Source organism: Melospiza melodia, chromosome 15 (assembly GCF_035770615.1).
Source record: "Melospiza melodia melodia isolate bMelMel2 chromosome 15, bMelMel2.pri, whole genome shotgun sequence".
In the NCBI taxonomy this organism is placed as follows: domain Eukaryota; kingdom Metazoa; phylum Chordata; class Aves; order Passeriformes; family Passerellidae; genus Melospiza; species Melospiza melodia.
Window position 1 is genome coordinate 7,271,898 of NC_086208.1, and position 23,805 is coordinate 7,295,702.

The 23,805-nt window shown below is 39.8% G+C and overlaps 2 protein-coding genes across 8 annotated transcripts in view; both read right to left on the reverse strand.

The window, feature by feature from the left end:
* Nucleotides 1-15,696, reverse strand: part of MYZAP (myocardial zonula adherens protein) — a 63,853-nt gene extending 48,157 nt beyond the window's left edge. For 2 of the 4 annotated variants that reach the window (XM_063169600.1, XM_063169596.1), the window contains exon 1: nt 15,575-15,696. In XM_063169600.1, coding sequence (XP_063025670.1) covers nt 15,575-15,667 — 93 coding nt within the window. In that variant the 5' untranslated portion in view covers nt 15,668-15,696. Of the gene's footprint in view, nt 1-4,122; nt 4,237-4,636; nt 4,733-15,574 lie in introns of those variants that run through there. The other 2 variants (XM_063169598.1, XM_063169599.1) reach the window with 2 other exon arrangements.
* A 3,056-nt stretch (nt 15,697-18,752) lies between these two features.
* CGNL1 (cingulin like 1) overlaps nt 18,753-23,805 on the reverse strand; it is a 54,650-nt gene continuing 49,597 nt past the window's right edge. For 3 of the 4 annotated variants that reach the window (XM_063169602.1, XM_063169604.1, XM_063169601.1), the window contains exons 16-19: nt 23,226-23,350; nt 22,566-22,674; nt 21,530-21,693; nt 18,753-20,963 (exon numbers count right to left, since the gene is read on the reverse strand). In XM_063169602.1, the coding sequence (XP_063025672.1) occupies nt 20,819-20,963; nt 21,530-21,693; nt 22,566-22,674; nt 23,226-23,350 (543 nt within the window). In that variant the 3' untranslated portion in view covers nt 18,753-20,818. The remainder of the gene's footprint in view (nt 20,964-21,529; nt 21,694-22,565; nt 22,675-23,225; nt 23,351-23,805) is intronic. The other variant, XM_063169603.1, reaches the window with a different exon arrangement.

Sequence of the window (23,805 nt, forward strand, 5' to 3'; positions counted from 1 at the left end):
TATCATTTATCTATATGCTAGAAAATCTAGGACAAGAAGCCACAAAGTGACATAAAGCCCCCAAAACCTAAAAGCAGTTTATGCTTTCATATTTGCTAAAGAACACTGAAACAATGAAATGCATTCTAAAATTATGAAACTTGGTACATTGGCTTTTGATACTGATTGGCTGCTAGGTTTTTTCTAAGAACACCAGACTGTCTCCATATACTACAGAAGCCGTTGCTACTTCCTACTTACAGGTTAGTTATCCAGATAATAATAATAATAAATTCCTCATCTTTAGAACTCGTTGATTCATAAGGTAATTAACTTCACCTTTCCACATCTATTTCCTCATGCCCTTTCCTCCTATTAGCTTATTAAGGCTCTTTCCTCTTAAAACATTCCTGTTTACAACAAGAAGGGAAACACAGACTGGCATTCCTCCATGTAGGCAAACAAAGGCCAGAGCCATAAATAGGAAATAGAAGTGAATTTGTGCTGTGCAGGAGGTGATAGATGAGGCCACCTTTTTCTTACAGTGATTTTGAACAAAGGAAAACTGGACAAAATGGAATTGACATATTGCTAGGATGAAACATTAAAAATGCCTGAAATAACTAGAAGTAGATAATGACTGGCAACTCAAAGTTAGGATAATGAGGCTGTGTATGAATCTCTGAAGCAAATAACTTGCCTATTAATCAGTATGAGGCTAATTATAGCTAACAGAGATGCACACTGCAGTGATTGTAAATAAGTAATTATCTCTGTACCTGTACACCAGTGAGTGAATACGACTGCCCTTCACATCACAGGTGTCACAGGACTGCTATGAAGGAAATCACAGAAGTCCAATACAGATAGTAGTCATGTCATGACTACTGCAACTACACTGGAAATGTCATGTCATGACTACACAACTACACTGGAAATATAAATTAACAACAGTCATTTGTTGAGACTAAAACCACTGTACAACACAAGGTTGTCATCATTTAAGCTGTTTTTTCTTGCCCTTTTCACCTTGCCTTATCTATTACCCCCAAATGACTTACCCCACCCCACCCCAACTGGCAATCATAAGGATTCCAGCCTTGAAGTTGTGCCCAGCAAGGCCTGTGGCACAGAACCACACAGTTCCTTGCTAGAACAAACTTACACTGGCTGTACTCACCATTGCTTACAACAATGGGACTTGCTCAGCATCCCTGGGGAAACAGCACAAATGTATAAAGTAGCCAGGCAGTCCTGCTCCTCTAGGCATCAGATGATGCATTCTACCTAAGGACAGGACTACAGATCCATCTGCTAAAATTCAGAAACACTACAGAGACTGGAAAGGAAACCCAACAGGCACTGCTTTTTCCTCCAGCCCCCAGAAGCAGTTCTGAACACTGTACATGCACTGTTCTTGTTCTGCAGGGCTTCCTGAAGGAACAACACACTGTGCCATTTGTCGGTGAGTTTCCTTACCAAATCAATGAGCAGGCTCACATGGAAATCACAGCAAGCCCTCCTCCCACAGCAAACACTGCTGTAGCGATGCCTTAAAATGGAAATGAAATCCTAACAGGAAGAGCCTCGACTCAGTGCCAAACAGTGGCAGGATAACGTGCAACCGAGGATGAAAAAGTAATTTCCAGAAACAAACTGGGCAATGCAGAAAGAAAATGGGGAGGAGAACGAGAACTACTCCAACAGGGACAGAGCTGCAATTCAATTTCCTTCATCTGCTTACTGACAGTAAGAGCAAGTGAGAGAAAACAGGGACAGACGTGACTTCCACCTTACCTTAATGTCATTAACACTGTAACTTTGTGAGCATAAATTTTACAAAGAAATACTGGGTAGAAGAAGAACAAGGTATCTTTTTAACAATCCTACAAGACTGTCTGACTTTTGTTAAATTTGCAGCACCTGCAGCTTTGGCAAATCAATTAAGATTGATTATTAATAATCTTAATTGTGCCGACATTTTATGCTTCCTCCTGGCTTTTTGACACCAACAACCCATGAGTGGCATTTCCAAAGCTCATCTGACATCATTTGTGAAACAAAGACACAGACAGGAAAGCAAGGACTGGAGAGGTTCACCCCAACACAACACCAGACCACAGAAGCTTCCTGACTGCAATGAAAAGTGATAGGTGAAAACATGTTTTTTACCAAATTTCTAAGAGGCTGGTGGGACAGCACAGAGGAGAGCTACTGCAATATGGCAGTTAATAAAAAAACCCAATCTAGTTTAGTTTAAAATGTTGAGAATCCATGGCCCAGATCCACAATCCACATGTATGTTTACCATCCTACTCGAATCACTAGGGTGCAACTTAAAACAAATACAGATGACAGATTCAGTTTAAGTAATGTTCTTCAGCCTCTTCTTCCCCCTTTCCAAAAAACAAAGCATCCAGAAAGGCATTAATCAGAATTAACTATAGGCTGAAATAATTACAGATTTTTTCATTAAAATTAATTGTTAAATTAACGAGCAATGCTGTTATAGAATAACAAAAGTTACTAGTACAGCATCAGAAAAAAACAGGCTATTCTACTAGCAACCAGTCTATAAGCATTTTACAGGACCCCCACAGATAAAAAAGATGTGGTTCAATATTGAGCAAGCTTCAAACCAGCCCTGGAGTTCTATATCACCAGAATTTAATACTGTTGATAGTGACAAAAGAAATGGGGATAACATGTTTGTAGAATAACTACCTACTACCTTATCAGCTCAATGGCTGAAAATCCTTCCCTTTGACTAAGTGTTGGTTTTAGACCTTTGAAGGTGAAAGCAGACAAACAGTGCTTGTTTAATTTCAGTTCTAAAAAGCAAAGAAGAAAGTACTTTCTTTGGTCATTTATCTGTTGATTACCCTGCTCCATTTATGAAATCTCTACCATGAGATTCCACACACAATTAAAGGGCACTTTCCTCTGACCACAGGCACACAGGGATGTGACACACATCTTCCTTTTATTCAGCAGTTATTCTAATTGTCTCTCTCCCCTCTTCTGACAACTTATGATAAGGGAGCCACACTTCACTAAAAAAAGCAGCTTCCCAGTGGGTTGTAGTCACAAATTAAATAATTACCAGTTTTCTTAAAAGAATGTATCAAATGTAGTTCATCATTCCCAAGAAATCTATCAAGGGGATTAAAATAAGAAGCTTATCACCTGAACAGAAGTTCCCTTACTGCAAATTCTTTAAGAAATACTAGAACAGGGAAACTCAATTGGAACATATAGGGAACATACCTATGATTTTCAAGTCACTGTAATTTTTCTTCTGTATGAGTAATTTCATTTTTTATGAAGACCAGGGATCTTTTTGTCAGGAAGACCACTCTGACTTTCTTGCTATCATGTAAAACCATTCTTCATTTTTTAGATTATGAACTCATATTTTTGAAGCATCAAAACAATAACTGCATAATTCAAGAAACATCATGGTCACATAGATGTATTTTTTGTGACGGTAAGATAATCACTTTTTTAAATTTCTTTCTTCTCATTCACAATGATAGCAGTGTAGTTACAGAAGCAAGAAAAGGGCTATTCAAAGCTGAGTGGCTGTAGAGACATTCCTATCATATCTGCCTTAGTTTTAACAACTTTTTAGAAGCCCAACAGATTAAGAGATGAGTGTTATTTAGTGCATTTATGAAAAATTTTTTTAAATCAGCAAATTACATATCTGCATTTGAGGAATTGATTAAACAGTTAAATTACTATTGCCATCTAAATCATTGCAGTGAGCTTTCTCAGGATAGGATAGGCGAGTTCGCATTGTAAATATCCGGGCACATTGCTATGATGCGGGGAAAGTCTTCAACACAAGTACACCTTCCTCGCAGATTTACAGAACAGGCCAGGATCTAGAACTACAAAAGCCTTGCAGGACTCCCCAAAAACTCTTCCTTTCCCACACCTAAAACAACGCACAAAAAGATGCTCTCGCACACCCCAAGCTTCACCCGAAAGTACTGAAAATAAGGAAAAGGGGGGTGGGGGTGTTAAAAAGAGAAAGGCGCTCCGCAGGTAACTCCACGAGGGGGGATGTCGAACCTCCGCTTCGCCCCGCGACCCCGCCCGCGGGACCTCCCCGCCGCCCCCCCGCGCTGCCCCGCGCACCTTCCGCCGGGAGCGGCCGCCGTCGCCGGGCGGCCTCCGGGGGGTGGTGGCGGTCACCGTGAGTCCCGAGCTGTAGCGCAGCATCCCCGCGGGCCGCCGGGCCAGCGCTCTCTGCGGCTCCTCGGGCCGGCGCCGCCGCTCCGCCCCCGCGCACTTGGCCGCGGGCGGCCGCAGGGGCCGGGCGGGGGCGGGCCGGGGCTGCGCGGGCTCCGCTTCCCCCTCCGCCCCGCGGAACGCGCGGCCCCGCGCCGGCTCTCGGGCCGCCCGAGTGCCCGATTTCCTCCCGTGCCGTGACACTGGGCAGAGTCGCTGTGGGACGCTGAGGTGCCAGGGCAGGGTGGCGTTCCCTCTGCTCACGGGAATATTGGGTGTCGGGGTGCAACCTGGGGAGAGGAGCTTCGAGGGCAGACCCAGAAAGTCCATCTGTCACACGGCCACCCCTGGCACCGCAAAACAGGGGTTAGGGCTCGCAGGAGCCATTGGCGGCCACTCAGTCCCGATCTCCGGCACCCACCTCTGAGCACTGTAAGAGTGTTATGTGAAAGCTGAACACTGTCCTCCTCTTCTTCTCACGGCAATTCGTGAGCCACCCAGGCTGTCAGTTGTTGTCCGTGCTCCAGGAATGGGTACCAGGCTCATCAGAAAGAGAGATGATCCCAGCCAGCCTCGGGGTACCTTGACAGGCACCAAGCCGGGGCAGCTCAGTGCATGGATGGCAGCATCCGCCTCAGTGCCAAAGGTCCAACGAGGTGAGCGTGGTCTGCCCGAGCCGGCTGGCCCCGAGCCAGAGTGCAGGTGTGGACTTCAGCATTTCAGATGCTCAGTTCTTCCGCATCTGGGCTGAGGGAACGCCATAACCTATACCGCCCTACACGGCCTAGGCACACAGTCTTCATCAGCAGCCCTGGGGCATCTGTCAGGAGCACTACATTCCTCAGTAATCAAGGGAGTTAGAAGCAAAGATGCTTTTGTTTGAAACGAATGACAGAACAAACAACTTAAACAACATTTTAAAAATAATTTATCTCCTGTCTTCATGTAATTAAATTAAGACCACCTGAAAACAGAGTTATGGCTATGCAATGTCCTTACCTGTTAAGATGGTAATGACCAGAGAGCTGAAGAGAGGAAATCTGCATTGGAAAAATAGAAACTGCACTGAACTATGGGTGCCTCACCCTCTCTGTGTACAATGCCTCTGCTCTCTTCCTCTTCTCAGCTCTCTGTCCCCAGGGCAGGATATTGAGCTATCAACATGACAAGGATCTGAGCAAGAGAGGAAGAAATCATTGCCCAGCACAGAGGAATGAATGAAGGGCCTGCATTTAGTACTCAGCATCTTTTTTGCTGTTTTCCCAATTACTATTCTCTTCTCCTCCTGGGGAAGGTAATATAGCCCAAGGAGATGAATTAGAACATCCACTTGTATTTGGATTTCTCTCAAGGCAAGATTGAGTGTTACACATTTCTTTTTGTGGCAAAGTGTCTTGTTCCTACAAACAATTGCATTTCCCTATGAATCAACCCCTGTCTTAAGTCCTGATTGTAATGCTGCTTTTGTGGGTTTGCAGGTGGATAATAGGTGTGTCATCATCAACAGGAACATGTTCCTTCACAAGTATGTTGTCTACCCGTGGGGTTATCCCTTAGCACGTGTTCCTGGTCATTCTGGTGAGTCTATTTAAATTCTGGTATGCAGACACCTGGTGACCTCTGTGGCTGCAGCTGAGAAGGATTTCACAGACCTGTGAGATTGCTCTGGTTAGTTACAAGTTGTGTCTTCTGGACTGTATTTCCCTCTGGAACAAGGTGTGTATGTGGGGCTGCCCAGTCGCTGCAAGGCACAAACACAACTGCTTTTCTAAGAACAGTCAGAGACTAAACTTGCAGTACACGAGGGAAAAGGACCTCCCTTCCTATATGAGAAAAGTATGGCACAATAATCACTGACATAAGAGAGTAAGGCACAATAATCAGATCTCTGGGAAAATTTTCAAGGTCTACATCAACTTTGAGAATATTGATAATTTTGATGGAAATCTTATAAGTGCAGATGAGGAAAAGACTTGTCCATGAATAATAGACAGACAATAAAAATATTATTTTCTCAGTTGCATCTATTTTAGTTCAGCTCTCTCAATTTCTTGGAAAATAGCAGAAATGCATGTTTATTTGATTTACCAATATTAGTTTGAAAAGGAGCATCTTCATTTTAATCCTCAAATTAGTATCCTCCAAGAAAAAATAACCTACCTGCATGGTGAGTAGTCTCCCTATTTTGGACACTCTCAGAAACACCTTCCCTTCCCCTGCCAACAAGATGCACAAGTGTAGTAATGAGAGTAATTTGCTGCCTTGCTACTTGACCATGCAACCATTTGCAGCCTTGTGTAGCCTGTGTGACCCTTCTGCATGAAAGCAAGGAACATTTGGAACAACTTTTTCTTCATCCCCAAAGCTCTGCCTACACTAAAGGAATTGTGTAGCCAACCACTGGTATGGAGTAAACATCTAGGACTCCCCAGGTGGCAAAAAGAAAGTTTAAGAGAAGCTGTTGAAGCAATATGTGACATACACAGCAGAGCTGAAAAAAAGAACTCTAGAATTATTTTTTGATTAAGAAAGGAGAAGCGAATTTGTGATCTTCGGCTTGGACAAAAGACAGTGGCAGGGAATGGGTGACAGAGGCGTAGAAGATCATGACTGGTAGGCAGAAGTTAACAGGGAATAGCTATTCATTATTTCCTACCTTTGAGAACAGTGGATTTGAAGAAAACAGGGCACCACATTTCTGTGTGAAAATTATGTCAGAAGAATCACTGATCATGAAGAGTTTAAATGCTCCCAAAAAGTAGCTGGGTAAGCTCATGGAAAACAAGCTATTAGGGCTATGAAACATGAAGACAGGCTTACAACTCAGAAGGTCCCCAGAATGTGGGTTTGCATTGTTAATAGCTCCCCAGTCAAAGGACCTCTGACACTCCCTTGTCCTCCTGGGCAGGATTGACTCCCCACCAACAGTACTAGAGGTGACAGCTTCTAGCAAGCAACAGGTCTCCTCTGCTCTGCAAAGGTGCTCCCATGCCCAGCTTTACTTGCCTTGGGCACACTCTGCACATATTCATGGCTGCAGCTCATTACTCCATGTTTTCCAGTCTCTCTCACCCCCTTTGGAAGTTTAACACAGTCACTCCCTCTTTCTCCACGGTCTCCCTCTTTCGCTCCCTGACACCTCAGAGAGAAGTCTCTGCTTGGTTTCAGCTTGTCCCATGACCTTACCTCCTTGGTTCTGATAATGTGAAGTAGATTTGCCACAGTTTACAGCTCTTTTTTCCTGCAAGAGTCATTGTACACTGCTGGGAGCCCTTCATACTCTGCTTGGGAGATGGCAGTAGTTTACAGAAACAAGATGGAGGAATAAAAAGTAAATCACTCCTTGGGAATTAGTTTCACTGAAATAATTCCATTCTGCTGATTTTTACAGCTGGACAGACTGCCCAAAACATATACATTATCATCCAGACTGCTCATAGACAATATACAATATGGTGGCAGAACATAATCCAACCAGGATGCTGAGCTTTCAGTTCGAAACCTGCTGGTGCTTTCTGACTACAATGGTCCAAAGGCACAGTAGGTTAATTACACAATTACACTGCAGTATGAATATCTGAAGCAATAGTTATTGTGAAAAAGCTAATATGATTACATGGAAACAGCAAGAAATTTAAAGTGTAGACACCTTTGGTTTTTTGTAACTACCCTGTTTCCTATCACCAGCATTACTGAAATATTTTTTTCCCAGGAGGCCCAAAGACCATTATGCTGTAGGAAAAATGAAGTGGGATGGCACAGGATCAACAGGCTTTTCTATGCAAAGCCCTTGATCACAAGATGGATGTAGAGCATGCAGTACATGGAGGAGAAGGTCTGCCCTCCTAGAACAGCAGGAGGGGGTAACCTGGTCTTACCAAAACAAATTGCCTAAATGTAGACATGCTAAAAGGCTGATTTTTTTTTAAAATCAAAATCTCCTGTCCATCTTCAGGCTAACTGCTGACATAGTCCAGAGGAAAAAGAAAAGTTCCTGTAACACATTATCAAGTGGAATATTAATCCTATGAGATTTGGGAATAATTGCAGTCACAAATTGTACAAGAACTCACACCTGTGGTCATTAAGGTTATAAAGTCCCGTTGGCATTGCTACAAAAATGAGGTTATAATTAACTTCTAATAGCCTTCACTTTCCAGGGGGATTAAGATCTATTCTGCCTTCATCATCCCTAAGGCATGAAACCCGTTATAGCAGAGATTATCAAATGGACAGATGCATGTAAAACATTTCAGAACCAGACTTAGTAAGAACTGGAGGCTTGATCAATGATGTTTCCTGAAAGCGATTTCTTTTTTTCTGCCAGCTCTCACTACTGTATTCTCAAACACATATTTAGCTCAGCCCCATGTAATTATCAGGCTCTCTTTTTTGGATATTACAGTTCATGTGAAAATTTTAGCCTGCTAAAACAGACTGACACATATCAGAAACTGAGCCCCCAAAGTCAGTTGCCATAGGTGCTCTTATGTGCAATATACAAACCAATATATAATACTGTGCAGTTTTTCTCTTGAGTAGTATTTTGTCTTTCACTGGCAAATACATCTTTGCTGCATTTGCAGCTACTGTTACCCTTTTGATTTGATGTAACACATACAGCTACCTAAATGTTCAGCTTGGTTTAGCTACAAGCATCAAATCATTTCTCAGACCTATTGATATAACTGTTTGCTGTCATGCTTGGTACATGGCTAATATAAGATTAGCCATGTAAGATTATAATATAAAAACTCAGAGAGTTCCTGCTGATCTCACACACATAAATCTATAATTAGGAATTCCCTCATAAGGAATTTCAAATGCAGAATACACATTTTATTTGTGCAAAGCCCTCAGTATGTATTTTATGTAATAATTTCAGTTATGGTTGAATTGAGTAAAAATTAAATTCCTGGACTTACCTGCAATAATACCTTACTTCCATCTTTACTGATAATGTAGAGTAACAGACTGCAATTGTAGAAAATGTTTCTTTTAATGTCTTCTACTTTTAATTGTCCTACTTTCTACTCAAAGTCCATCTTGCTGTTGAGTTCTCAAAATACTTTTTAACTATGTACCAACAAAGCAAAAAAATGCTAGATAGGTCAATAAGTAATACAATGCCATATGGACAGTAATTTCTGCTGGAACAGACAGAAGGGACAAAAGGGAATGGGTTAATCAGAAAAGCTGTGTCTGGGCATGACCACAGAGCAAGTCCACTGAAGCCAATCAGGTAATGACAACAGTACCAGGATTCTGCTGTGTACCTTTATGCATCCATGTCAGTGCATTTCACACAGTTTGTACCCTGAGCAGTGGGAAAAATGAAAATTACACCTGGTTGATGTGATTTGTAGACCCAGACTGTTAAAAACAGTTTTTTATAGAGAAACAAAAAATACCACTACTAAGATTTTAAAGAAGGCTGGAAAGCCCTAGAAGGGCAGGTTTTTCAATAAAAAGGTATTTTTAATCTTTATTTGGGAGGGCTTTTCATTAAGCATGTGTATAAATCATAGTTGCCTAATTGTACACTTCCATAGTCATGACTTTTGATTTATTGAATTTAAAAAAGACTGGAATTTAAAATCAACTTAGAAATATGAAATGGATTGAGAAAAATATAGGACAGTTTAATTTATCATATGTGTCAGTATCTGAATGAAAAGATAGCACTCTAATTTTTCAGTCACAAATTCTAAGGGATCTAGATAGCATCACTTCAGATGTTGCTGAAGTGTATAGGGCATCAATGCAGTTCTGATTCAGCAGAAAAAGTACCACCCCCTGATTCATCTTCACCATTTCCATGTAGGTCTCCCATTCAGTTCACAAGTGGGTCACAACCCACAGCAATGTGGCTCGAGATGCACATGAAATGCTGGAAGCCTGTCACTCATTCTCCAGCAGCAGGTTTGGTTTAGTCAGTCATGCAAGCAGGACAGTTCAGCAGAGATGTCATATAAAAATAATGCAGCACAGGAGCACAGCAGCATTGTTCACACAGGGGTGTGGCTTGGCCAGGTCATGCAATGGAACCTGTCAAGGTAGGTAGGAGAGTAGAAAACAGGCACACCCACTGTTAAATTGCCAGGCAGCTGCATTTAAAATCATGTTCCACTCCCTAGAGATAATAGCAAATGATAGATCTCTTCTGATTCCAGCATTGTCATTGTGGCAGGAAATAAGGAAATTTTAGAGGCAGAAATAAATTGTGGAGTGCAAGTTCTTCCACAGGTGTGAGGATGGACATATTTCAGGGAGTGGGAGCATTAAGACAGGAAATCACTATATGTGTAAAAGAAGTCACAACTGACTTCTTTTAGTTTAAAGGGGGAAGATGAAATATTTAATTTTGTTTCTCCACAGGAAAGGAAACACAGAAGAGTAAGAGGGCAAAACATATATTCTGCTTCAGTTTTATCTTATGATACAAGACCAGAATAGCAAGTGGTTGACTTCAGCCCTGCTTCAGGGCAGAGGATGAGGGAAACCAGGCATTTGTCTAGAACATCTGTACAGATGCTACAGAAGTTCTCAGCTGTTTGGCTTCTCCCTTGTTTCAGATCTGGTTTAAGACCTCCATGTTCTCTCACATCAGAATGATGTACATGGGAATTTAGCAGTCCTTAATGGACTCTCATAGCCCATTGCCTGTTCACACACACAGCTGGGACAGGAAGCTGTCCATAAAAGTTGTTTAGTGTAAGTGAAAGATCTTCTGTTTGCTCTATTATTTATTTCCTTTCTACATACTAAAAATAAGTTTATTAGAAGTCATATAAAAAGAGGAGGAAGAGGAGGTATTAAACCATAAAATAGCAGGTCATGTGACTTGTGAAATCAGGGGACCTTCAAGAGGAAACTTGGGTCCCTCCAGCTCTAAAAGTATTCTAGCAGACATCTCTGTATCTACAGTATGATGAAATTTTCTAATCCTCTCACCAAGAACTGTCTCATTTCCTCTGTGCATAAGTCATAATAATGGAAAAAAGTAAAGTCATAATCAATACAGAAGATAAAGCTGGGTCTAACTGGACTAAAGTTATTAGGAGGGAATGTAGGAAGGACTAAATAGTTAAGGTACTTAATAATAGCTGAGCCAGCATGACTAAATATTACCTAGGGGACTTCCCTCTAAATTGGTCCTAGAAAGGAAATGGATTTACACACCTCACCACTTATATATTTGGTCACACACTGTATCTGTGAATCTGGATGGCCACTCCCCAGGTTTCCCATGTGTCATCCTTCAGGATGCTGCAGCCCAGAAAGAGATAAAAATGCTAAATGTCATTAGCATTAACTTGAAATTTGCATTTCACTGAACAATCAGCTGCTGTTCTTTTTCTCATAACCTCCCTTTGCTTAGGCATTTTGCTGCAGCTCTGGCCTAACCAGGTTACTTCTTTGAGGAGTTTATTACAGGATAAAGAGCACCATTCCCACCTCAGGAAATCTTTGAGAGGAGTTACTGAAAGACTAAAAATCTGACTGAGTGGCTGGACTGACTAACTAATGGAATTCTATTAAGCCTTCTTGAGTTGGCCTAATAGGGCACATTTTCCTATATTTCCTGCTGGGGCAGAATTGTATCACCTTGCAGGAGTAAACAGAAATGGCATATCAACAGGTGTGCTTAAATTCTCTGTTGCAGCTTTGCATGGAAAGCAAATATCATAGGGCTGCTGTATTTATTTCAAAATGCAGCTTCTGCAAGGGGTATTCTTTCCCATTAGCTTTCTCTAAGGAGAACTCACAAAGCTTTTTAAAATTCACACATACACAGTCACAAGCATGACAGTTTGGATGTAAGCAGAGAAAACAGATACAAGAGGGGTATGGAGAGCAATGAGTGTTTAGAACAGACCTGTCTGAAACACCAATTCTCCCTGGTACAGAACAAGAACAGAAAGACACCAAAAATCATGACAAGAAAATTGCCCTACTTGTGCTCTCATTTTTTACTAGCATCTACTTGATAATAACTGAAAAGTAAACGGAGATGCTCTGGATATTAATGTGGGTTAATAGAATTAAAGTAGTACAAAAGAAATATCTTATTGCCTGTTATAATTAACCTGGAGATCCAATGCTGCCACAGGTCACAGAGTAAAGAGGCCCTGAAGGAAGAGCTTGATACACACATGGTTGTGGGTGGGTTTACAGGCTCAGCTTTAGGTCAGGCAGAATGGTGAGCTGGTTGCCATGAAATCAGCCCGAGTTATCAGCCAGATTTACCTGAGAGAGACTGACAGCAGTCTCTGACACAGCTGACATGGGGGGAAGGAAAGGAGGGGATCTGCCTTCCTATGGGGCCCTGGGAATTAGAGCTGTTGAAAACAGGATGTTAGACCATCAGTCTGCCTCTGGAAATTTCTATAATCCTACCTTTTAGAGAAACATTTACCCAATGATTAATTAGTATATTTAGAATAATTATTCTATTCCTCCTCCCTGTACAGTCCATAGCCAAATTCCCAGCAATTTCTACTTCTGTAGAACAGAGGTTATAATATATTAATAGCATGCACTGGGTACATTGAAAACACCTGATGATTGTTCATTTTCTAGCTTGTTTTTAGTAAACCATATGGAGGAGAAACAAACACTTTCAAAACCTTAATCCACTGTCCTATGACAGTGTATTTTGCTAAAGGATTGGAATGAAAAGTACACCAAAATATTCTGACAGCAGACAGGTTAGCAAGGTCTTATTAAGACATTTTAGTACATTTCCCACTTCTCATATAACTAGAGTTACAGAATCTCTATGAATTTTGGGGTTTTCCTTTGTTAAAACACACATTTAGTTTTTTGATGGAGTAACAAGAGAAGAGAGCACAGACAAAAAGATCCTATAGAATTTGACATTGGAATACATAATTGTATTCCTGCTGAACATTTCTGTACATTTCTCAATAGATTATTGTTTTCCTCTCCTTGGGTTATGCAAAGACAGTGCCCAATGTGGGCGTAAATTGCAAAGGAAGATGAGTATGACTAGAACACTTTATGCATCCTACCCATACAAACAAATCTTCCTGTTTAATAGGATGCCTTTTCTGCATAAATATGCTGTAACCATAAGCAGGATTTCATCATCATTTGGAATAATTTCAGTTTAAAGGTGATTTTCTGACAACAAAGGAAGTATCTAGAAAAACATATTTGGCTGAAGTTTTGACCCTGATGGGAACGTGACATAAACTTCCTCATCTCTAGGCTGGATGTCTGCAGTGCAGGAAAGGCACACAAGCAAATGTACAGATGGTATGGTTAGATTGATCTTTGTCTGGCATAACTCCAGCCATCACATTTTCATGAATAATGGGTGTTCTTACCAGCTGTGAACTTCTGTGTTTTGATAAGTTATCACCATCAAGACCAGTGTGTCTAATCATGCTGTATATTTTTTTTTAAAGTACCAATTTTTGTTGTCCTTGCTCTATTCTGGAGGTTGTCACCTTGTTACAGTGTCACTGAACAGTCAAGATGAGATACTCTGAGCTTTTTCTGTGCTTCATAAATTAATGGTAAATTTCTTCATACTCAGAACCATTCAATTTTCTGTCTTCTTACAGAGTTATGCTATAGTATCTGAGTACTTACAGCAACATTTTTATAGGAAAGCACCATCCTCCTTCTCACATCAGTCACTTCATTTACCTTAACACCTCGAATGCTACTTTGACTATGTTCTACACTGAAAAGGATTTTTGTGGAGCAGCGTGTCACTTTCTGATCAGACTACTTCCCGAAGGGAAACCTGGCAGTTCTGTCTCGGATTTCAGTAGAGAATTGATTTCCGCGAAGGAGGCACCGGAGACGCTCGGGCCGAGGGGCGGCAGCCGCCCCGCTCTGGTGCCCCCTGCGGGCCGCGCTCCCCGCGCCTTCCCCCGCCCTGCGGGACTTCAGCCCAGACTCCACTGCAGTTCCCAGGTTAACATTTCCAAACGTCTTACGTCGAAAAACAGTATTTTTTTTTTCTCAAGAGCCAAAAATTCCAAGCTCTGCTAAACACAGAATAGTTTCAGAGGAGCAGCAAAGTTAATTGGGTGTTAATATTCCATTTTCCCTCTGCATTACTTCTAATTCGTAAAAATGGCAAAGGTGGTAAGAAAAATTGCACTGACAAGATAAAGTGCCAGCCAAAGTTAAAATGTGTTTCTTGTATCTGGCTCTATCTCCACTTAGCTCATCCTCAGAGCATCCTCCCAGGGCTCACAGCTGGCAGCTGGGCACACTCACAACTGTGGTAAGAGGCACAGTTCCTCTGTGCCTGGTTGGTATTTTTATATACTTGAAAAGAAAAGCTAAAATGATTAGACTTTACAAAAGTTTGTGGAATAAAAGCTCAATTACATGATAACTAGTGCTCCAGACTCTGCAGGCATAGGAAGTGCAGGACTATTTAATCACTCAGAGTGGAAACCTATTCAACGCAGGAATTACCCTGTGCACTGGTGCTGACACGCCACAGAACAGAGCTGAGCTGACTGCAGAACCAACTGAGCTTCCTGGTATCCAGTTTCCTCCCTCCACCTGCACTGGCCTTCAGCTGCAGCTGCTAATGTCACTGAATGGCACATTGACATGGATGGGTGCTGTAGTTTAGTCACAGCCTCCTGAAGCTTGGGTAATCCAGCTTTGAGCCATAAGCACCTGCATTCCCTGGAAAAGCATTGTGAGGCTTTACAGTAAGAGCCACTAGGTAAATACAAACACTCACCAAGAGGCAAGGTAAGCAGCTACTGCACAAGTAAAGAAAGCTCCTTATTTTGCTCAAATAAAGCTGAAGGACAGGTGTTTAATGTCATGGCCACAGTGCATCCTGACATTTCCTGTGCTACCACCCTGGCAAATGTCACCACAGCAGACTACAGACACTGCCTGCTCTCACTGTGCTTGTGGACATGGTCAGCAAAGAGTGAAGTCAAATAAAATCCCACAAGGAAGAGAAGAACCAGCAGGCTCCTGGAGAGCACATCCAGGACAGGGGTGTTTTTTGAGTTGTTTTTCCTTTTCTATCCTCTGACCAAAATATCCCAAAACTCTAAACTTGCCAAAAAACGCAGAATGTCTCAACAGCCACACCTTTCTGTCAGTACCTGGAACCCTGTCACTGCTGTGAGTAAGGTAAGGTTAACTCAGTTTCCCCGACACCTGGTGGTCAGGTCTCTTCACATCCTCTCTGGCCTGATGCATCTAAGCCACACATTGGGTCTTCCAGCAGAGGCTGCACTTGTCACTGATGGAGAACCACAACTGGGAAGGGTAAGAGAGACCATCAGCCAGGCATTGTGTTAGAAAGCATAGCAGCACAGCCTGGCAGTCCTGACACACTTACCTGCACCTTTATGGGGCTGCTGTGTTGTGGGCAGCTGGCCCAGCAGGGTCTCCAAACAGAACCTGTTTCATTTAGAAAACTGAATTTCCACATTTGAGAGCATTTTGAGTTGGTTTGTTATATCCTCACAGACCACAGTTTTCCACTGTGACTCAGTAAGGCTTAACAAGTTCACATTTGGGAGGGACATTCTGATCTAAATTACAAATTTGATCTTATCTCTAAAATAGCTGGATACCATACACAATATGTCCTGAAATAGCAAGGCACAGTGGGCTGTGTTTAAAGTACACATAGCCTAATTCAGGAAGTTTCCTTTCTTTAGTTGGCTGAATTTACTGCTTTTACATAGTTTTATTGGACTCACTTTATTATTTCTTCCTTTCCACTTTTCATAGCCATTCTACCTGTTTCACAATAAACCATTTTCTTGTTTGAAGAAAACCAGATTTGAAACTTCTCATAAAGCAAGGAAATCTATACCTAAGGCTGTTGTTCTGCAAAAAAGATACTCCACAGAGCCTGCTGGTTACTGCAGAGCCAGACATTCAATCTCAGATGTGTGCCAGGATCCTTAAGAGTGAAGGGAAGGTCAAAATCAAATTAATCAGAACTGGATCCTGAATTGAATCTTTCCTCCTGTGTTTTTTTTCTTACTTCCCATTATGCCTTTTGGTAAGGTCCATCCTAGCCAGCCTGCATACAACCAAGATGAAAGGAGTACTTGAAACTAGTGAAAATAGCTTTGTAACCTAACACATGAAGCACTGTTCAGAAAGCCCATTCTGCTGAAAAACAGAAGTACACAGAAGGCAAAGCAAAACTCAGGTTACCTGTAATGGAGTTACCTGTAGTGAGTTCTTCCTCTGCACTCACACAGAAGTGTTCCTACAGCTTTCCTACTGACAACTTGGAGAGCTTAAACTCTCATCCTCCACCTGTGCTCTGAATTTAAATATTGTTTTTTATTGCCTGTTCTTCTGCTAATGGCATGAAGCTTCAGGATCTAAATAAAGCAGTAAATTGCTATTAGAAATGGAAAAAAGATCAAATGTCCAGCTTACATAAAACAGTCCCTACTGAACTCACTGGTACCAACCATTAAAGGGTTGTCATGCTGCTACTGAGGTAGGTGAGGCAAACTGACTGCAGCACTTGGCCTTGTCTGCTGAACTTCACTCCCCTTCTTCTCAGGCCTTTCCTTTCTTACATATTACAAGAAAAACCTGTAATACAAAAATATCTATTAATTCTATACCTTTTTCTCAATAGCCCAGTGCTCCTGAGTAAATTCTGAGATGCCAATGAAATTTCCCTCAGTATAACACAGTAGGGTCAGGGGGTTAAACATGTGACCTAGTCAGAACCTTATGCAAATAAAGAAATTAAATGTGTAAGAAACCCTGGCAATTTCTAAAGAATGTTGCTCTTTCAGCAAAGTCTTTGAACATTTTGCAATGTTACTTGAGAAGTACAGTTGGTAGAAATTAAGCAGCTGAAATGTGTTGCTCTACTCACTGGATAGGAAGCTCCAGTAAGCGAAAAGAATCAACATTTAATTACTAAAATATGCTGTGTGATCCAGAAAAGGCTTAAAAGCTGAAGCTATTGCACTATGTAGCTCACTCAGCAAAGCACACAGCTGGTCTGTAAAAAATTAGGAAAACACATGGCTTCTGAAACAGTTTAGAAAATAATTTATAAATCAGAACAGATTATTTAATCAGGAAAAGGGAAGAATTAAGTTCAGAAGAAAGAGGATAAATCAGAGAAATACACAGATTAATCAACAAGTTACAGTCTCATCACCCAGAATTGTGAGGGGAAACATGTCTGGTGATTGAACAGTAAAAAGCAGAGTGATGAACTAAAGTATTTGCATAGTACAGGAGTTTCCTTAAATAAAATGCAGTGAAGGGAAACAGGTACAGGGGACAGCAAGATGGCAACTTCTCCTTTTTACTTCTTCGGGCACTAACAAAAGATATGATGTCTGAAAGATCTTAATGCTTTTATGAAAAGGGATGCCTTCCAAACTCAAGGGCATTAAAATGCATTATTGTGATGAGTATCTTTAATTTCATTACTTAGTAAATTAGGAGTCTATGGAAGACAGGAGGATTTTCTTCACCTGCTTAACATTTATATATTTTGCACTGTATAGCAGCTGCCATGTAAAGACTTTGGAGCACTTGCCAAATGCTGCTGATTTAAAACAGAAAAAAACCTCTCATAGAAGTAATTTGTCTTCTCCTATCTACCATAACAGACTTAGAAAACCAAGGCCATTAATCCCAGAAAGGACCAAAAGTTCACTGTTCACTGTAGATTACTTACACTGAGAGACAAGCATCCACTATAAAAGTCATCAGTTTAGGCTTATAGAAAACATCTTTAGCTCAGGTCTGTTTGTTTAAGAGATACTGAAGTACTGTGGAAGAAAACTGAAGGTCTGTACAGCTCAGAATTCAAGCCATGTCTCTGTAATACACTACAACTCTGATTTTTATACAAACTTCTAGGCACTTTTAACCATATTTCTTTACATATACCCCCCTCTTGCTTCCTTTTATGGGTAAAGAGCTTCTGCTGAAATTAATTTTAAAATAGATTTCATGAAAAAAAAACAGGAAAATTTTTCTAAAATAAACTTTGAACATGGGCTTTGATGAGAGCAAACAGGAGGTGGAATGAACAAATAAGATGACTGTAAGCTACTATAAATTTTGTTTGTGGCAATGATTTTACCATCACCATAGTTAACAAGGATCAAGAAACAGAGCTATCAACTGCTTGGTGAATGAATTGAAATATCCTTTTCAGTGTCTTAAGACTTTTAGTCATATTATTTGAGACCTCTAAAGAGGAAAAGCCACTGGCAAGTCCAGGTGAAGAAACTAAAGACCAGTTCTTTTTCTGAAAAAGAAGAGTTTTACTAAGAAGAATTGCTGCAACAATATTGTCTTCCTCCTTCTAAGATCACATGAGGAGTCTTCTAGATGCTACACCTGCCACCTGCTTTACAAGTTACAAAGAAAGTAGCTATCCAAAGAGAAAAAATGCAGAAATTTATTTACAGCATCAATATTTCCCAGATAATTATTTTCTTGTTATGTTTCAAACATGTCTTCTATTTGAAATTCAATTATCATACCAAGGTAAATGCACAAAGTAGAACTGAGAGCACTGACTGTTTATTTTAAGTGAATTTTTTCTTTTACAGTTTAGTGTAACTGGAGGTAGATTCAATATTAAGTGATTTTTCTCCAGTGGTTTGAAATAAGTCATCTATGAAAATTATAGGATAGAGTACTGGGGATTGGAATCAGTTGCTTGAAGTTAAGTCTACATAAACATGCAAATGAAACAACAAATAAATAACAGCAGTTTCTATGATGATTGTCAGTACAGTGTAGCACAGGTCTTCTTGGATGAAAGGCTGTTCCTGTGACGTCAAAACAGTAATGCCAATACTGCAAAATATTCCATGTGCATGCTACTGGAAAAGACACAAGATTCAGAGACAACTTTGCCATTCCAATTATTTCCTGTACAACTCAAATGATTAGAAGCAAGTTGAAGGGAATTACATGGCAAAGACTGTGCAATCTGTTAAGCAGGGATATATTTCTGACCTCGCAGGCAGGAGTTTCATTTCATGTAACTGTATGAAAATGGACACTGCCATTGTCAGGACTTCTGCCTTAACCACATCTGCCAGCCTCACTGGCAGAGCTCTTCAATTTGTTCTCTGCAGCAGATTCCTTTGTGGGAATAATGGAAGCTCCCAGCAACTTCAGTTCAAAGTATTTTTTACAATTCCATGATTACTTGATCAAATCAATGAACAAGTGCTCACTAACCTGTAACTGCAGACAAATACTGATAAATAGACAGGACCGAACTATGGTTTATTAACAAAATTTTGTAGTAATGTCCTTTCCTTAGAAGTCTAGATTTGCAAAGGAGCAAAACCAGTCTGGTGTAATACAAATGGCAAAAAATATTTTTAGCAACAAAATAGAATATGTTTTTAAAATAAAATCTTCAATGCTCTTTCTTTTAAATTTCCCACGAAGTTTGTTGAATAGATGGATAACCCAAAATACAGATACTTCTGTAAAATGAAATACCAATATTTCTGCAGATATGACCATGCACTGCAATATATCACTAGTAGATGGTCAAGAACTTAGAAAGAAAAATCAGATTACATGCTTTCTGTTTCCTTGGTGCAATTTCTTGCCAGCAGCATAAAATTTTCATATCAATTAAGAGATTTAAGCATGTACTTAAGTCAAAGACCACAAGTAATTTTACTGGAACAAGTGTGACTCTTTAGAAACATGCAAGATAAGACTGTTCCAATGTCTTCAAATCAGCAGGCCTATAACATTCTGCCTCTGGCAGAACTGAATTTCTTTCAGGAAATGAAAGATACCAAGTAATGAGTGACATCATTCTCACCCTTCCCTACTGAGAACAGAAAGCTTCCCAAATGAAGTTGACACAGAAGTCGAAGCCAAGCCTCTCTCATCATGCAGATGTGATGGTCCTTTTAAAATCAGCAGGTAGGATTAACATCTGACCTCTAATATACAGAACACATACAATAAAACTTACACTGGTATTTAAAGGTACTTCCTGGCCCAGGAACTATGAATCTGCTCTGTAATGCATGAAATGTATTAATTTTCATTTGTTTTCCTCTTAGTGAAAACCCAAACATAGCATTCAATATAAACTTAAAGATTTTACATATCAAACGGATTTATATAATATTTGAAACTTTACAAAATAGTACTAAAGTAGTCAATAAAAAGATTAAATTTAAAATATTTACATTTTATACATAATTTCTCCTTACTTACAATTATTAAATAATCTTCCATAGTTTCCTTAATTTTAGGGAAAAGCTTTTAATAACTAAAAACTAATTTTGAATTAATATCAGATGGCTTTTTACTTGAACATAATTTTAGCAAAATCCCATTTCCAATGTGAAATATTATTCCCACATTTTCAGTAGCAGTTTATAGATATATATAGTTTTATAGGTGTTTTATAATGCAATCCTGTTTTCTATAATAAACAGTGGAGATCTAAATAAGAAAATGGCACAATATGGATGGAAACATTATATTCCCAACTCTTAAATCCCTTTATGTCATTTGGCTTCTAGAATATCCAGTTTCTTGATAATTTATTCTTCCAGTACTTTCAATGAATTGAATCCATACTTATTTAGATTTTTGTGTCATCATCTTTTGAGAAATTATTTCCTGAAGGTACTTCACAGAGACTATCACCATCCGTGCTGAAATCATCATCATCGTCGTCATCATCATCAGAATCAGCCAACACTTTGCTTGGTGACTTCTTCAGTCTACTAAAACAAAAATACACATATTTGCTATTAAAACACCACATCTACACACAGAACACTTAAGAGAAAGCTTTCAACATTGACGGGCAGGATTTACATTTTTGAAGGATGTCAAAGTGCTGCAGCAGGGGTTATCATAGACCACATCTTACATGAAGGAAACATGCACAAGATCAAGCAGTCACATTTTCAAGCACCTCTAAGTAAAGTGGCAGAGAGAGGAAACTGTAAACTTTGCACACTGGGATGTTCACAGATGGCCAAGGAAAACTCACACAGGATGACTGTACCTCTCAGCCATTAGGGAATTTTTACTGCTACAAATAGTAAGAGTGTCAAGTCCCACCACTTTTTTCCATTTTATATTCGCTGCCTCAATGACTTTATTCAGTAGGGAGATCTTGGAAAGAAGGCTGGGACACCTGGAGAGTTTCACAGGTCTGTGTCAAACTGTGTGTGCTGATGACAAACTTGTAGAGGAAGCCCTCAGTTTATGGACTACAGGAGCAAGTGGTCAAATGTGTGAGAAGTGGTGATACAGAACTGGAAGGTCTAACAACTCATCCTACCTTAATTCTTTTTTTGCAGTGTTAAGCTGTCCTTGCAATTGTTCATTTATGTCTAGTTGCTCTTCAAGTTCTCTCTGAAGTTTCTTTTTAGCATTTTCCAGTCTGTCTATTTCTTCTTCAGCTTCTTCAACTTGACGTTTCATTGCTTTCAAACGCAAGCTCAGCTGCAATATTTACATGTCATCTGATTAGAGGACTATTTTAACAAAGGAATTTTATTCTTCCAGCATCTATGAGAGGGAGAATAAAGACAAAACTTTGCCAGTGTAGTGACACTGTAATCCTCTGCTTCAGAAATATTTGAAAGTCAGCATTAGACTTTAAGAAAAATATTGTGATATACTTTTTTTTACAGAGAAAAACCAGCAGCAAGCAAAAAGAGCTTTGGTAGAGTGAGACAGTATTATGTGATAGCAAGAGCTGGTTATCAATTACAACAGAGTAGAGTTATAAGTGTGTCTAAGTTAAGCAACTTTAACAGACAGATACTATAAAATACATTCCAAAAACCCAGAGGATTTATAAGATCATTTCTGTAATGGATGTCTGCAATTTGAAAGACACTGTTCATTCTTGAGGCAGAATATTAACTGTTGGCTCAGGTGCAGAAGCAAACCATGTTTTCATCCACAAAGACCACAGTAATGGTAGAGCCCATTGCTGTTGGAACATCAGTGTGTGCTTAGACTTACAGCCTATATTTAACAGTAAACAGTTTTTTTCTTTAAACAAAATTTTATGGTGGCAAAACAAATTACTTGTTGGTATATTTATAGGATCAATAACTGCCTGTTATTTGCTTTATTTCTTAAATTAGCATTGCTTCTGTAACTTTCTTTTAATAATTTTTAAAATTAGTAACAATTTAGTACTAGACAAAAGCACATGATGCAATGGCAGCTGCAAATATCACCAAATGGGAGTTCATATAGAGAGTAATCAGAATCTACCCCTATTTGTCTTGTATCTTTTATACATGATGGTTTAGGATAGTAGGGTTGATATCAGATATTTGCATATTAGTCTTTCCTCCTACCTGGTCCTTCTGATCAGTCAATGACAGATGTTCATCATCTACTTGCAACATTAACTCCTTCACTTTTCTCTCAAGTCTGCGGTTACTTAGCTGGAAATTGACTCTATCCCTAGTAAAAAACCAAAACCAAGAAAAGACAGGTTTGTAAAAAAGGAACTGAAATGCTCCCAATCCTGATAATTTAATTCTTCAACAATCTTATAAGAATTAAATAAATACTTAGGCTCCCTGCTTGGATTTACTGATTTCATGCAACATATTGGGAAATTTGTTCATAAGCAGAAATGACTAAGGAGAATTTCTTCTGACATCATAGCAACATTTAGCAACAGAAGTATACTCCTCCAAGATTAAACATAGTGAACATGAAAATGGACATTACAGTACAGTTAATATTTCTAAACCTGTTCCTGATATTAGACTTTTATAAAATAAGGAGCTATGGAACCATGTTAGCACTGTGCCCAGTTTTAAATTTTAAGACAAACTTCTACTGTGCTTGCAGTAAAAAAGAAAATTTGCAATACTTTTATGAAACAGTAACCATTTTAATATGATGAAAAAAAACCAGGTTAATTGTAAGAGAGATTTAATATTAGCAAGAGGCCATAATAACAAGCATAAATGTGCATGTTTTGATCTCAACATTACTGGTTTTACCTCTCTTCATTTGCCAGTCGTTCTTCCAGCTCTGTGATCCTTGCCTCCATCTGAGCCACGAGTCCCTCCTTGCTGGATCGGTAAGAGCCCTCCAGGTGAAGGATTCGGCTCTTCAGGTCCTTGTTCTGGGGTTGGAACACACTTGGTTAATACACTCTTACTGAGACTGACAAATATCACCTTAACACCAAAGTCATGTCTCCAGGAAAACATGATCAGTATGAACAGTGAGCAGTATGGTATTCAGTGATCATGCAAAGTTACTGAGATTTTACAGTTTACTACAAACAAATTTTCTACTACTTTGGCTTATTGAAAAGAATTTACTGTTCAGCTTCAGTTCAAGTTTTAGGATTAAATGGACACTTAAACCTCAGGTAGTTGCAAGCCCCTTCCAGCAGTAGTTTTTAATGTGCCAATGTTTTTTTCAAATATTCTGTCTGATCTGTCTTATGCTACACCCAATTCTTCTGTAAAATTCTGTGTTCTTGCCCTGTAAATCACTGGTGTATGGCTAGAACAAGCAGACAAGGAAATTATTTACATCCAATACCACTTTACTTTATCAAAGCTATTACTG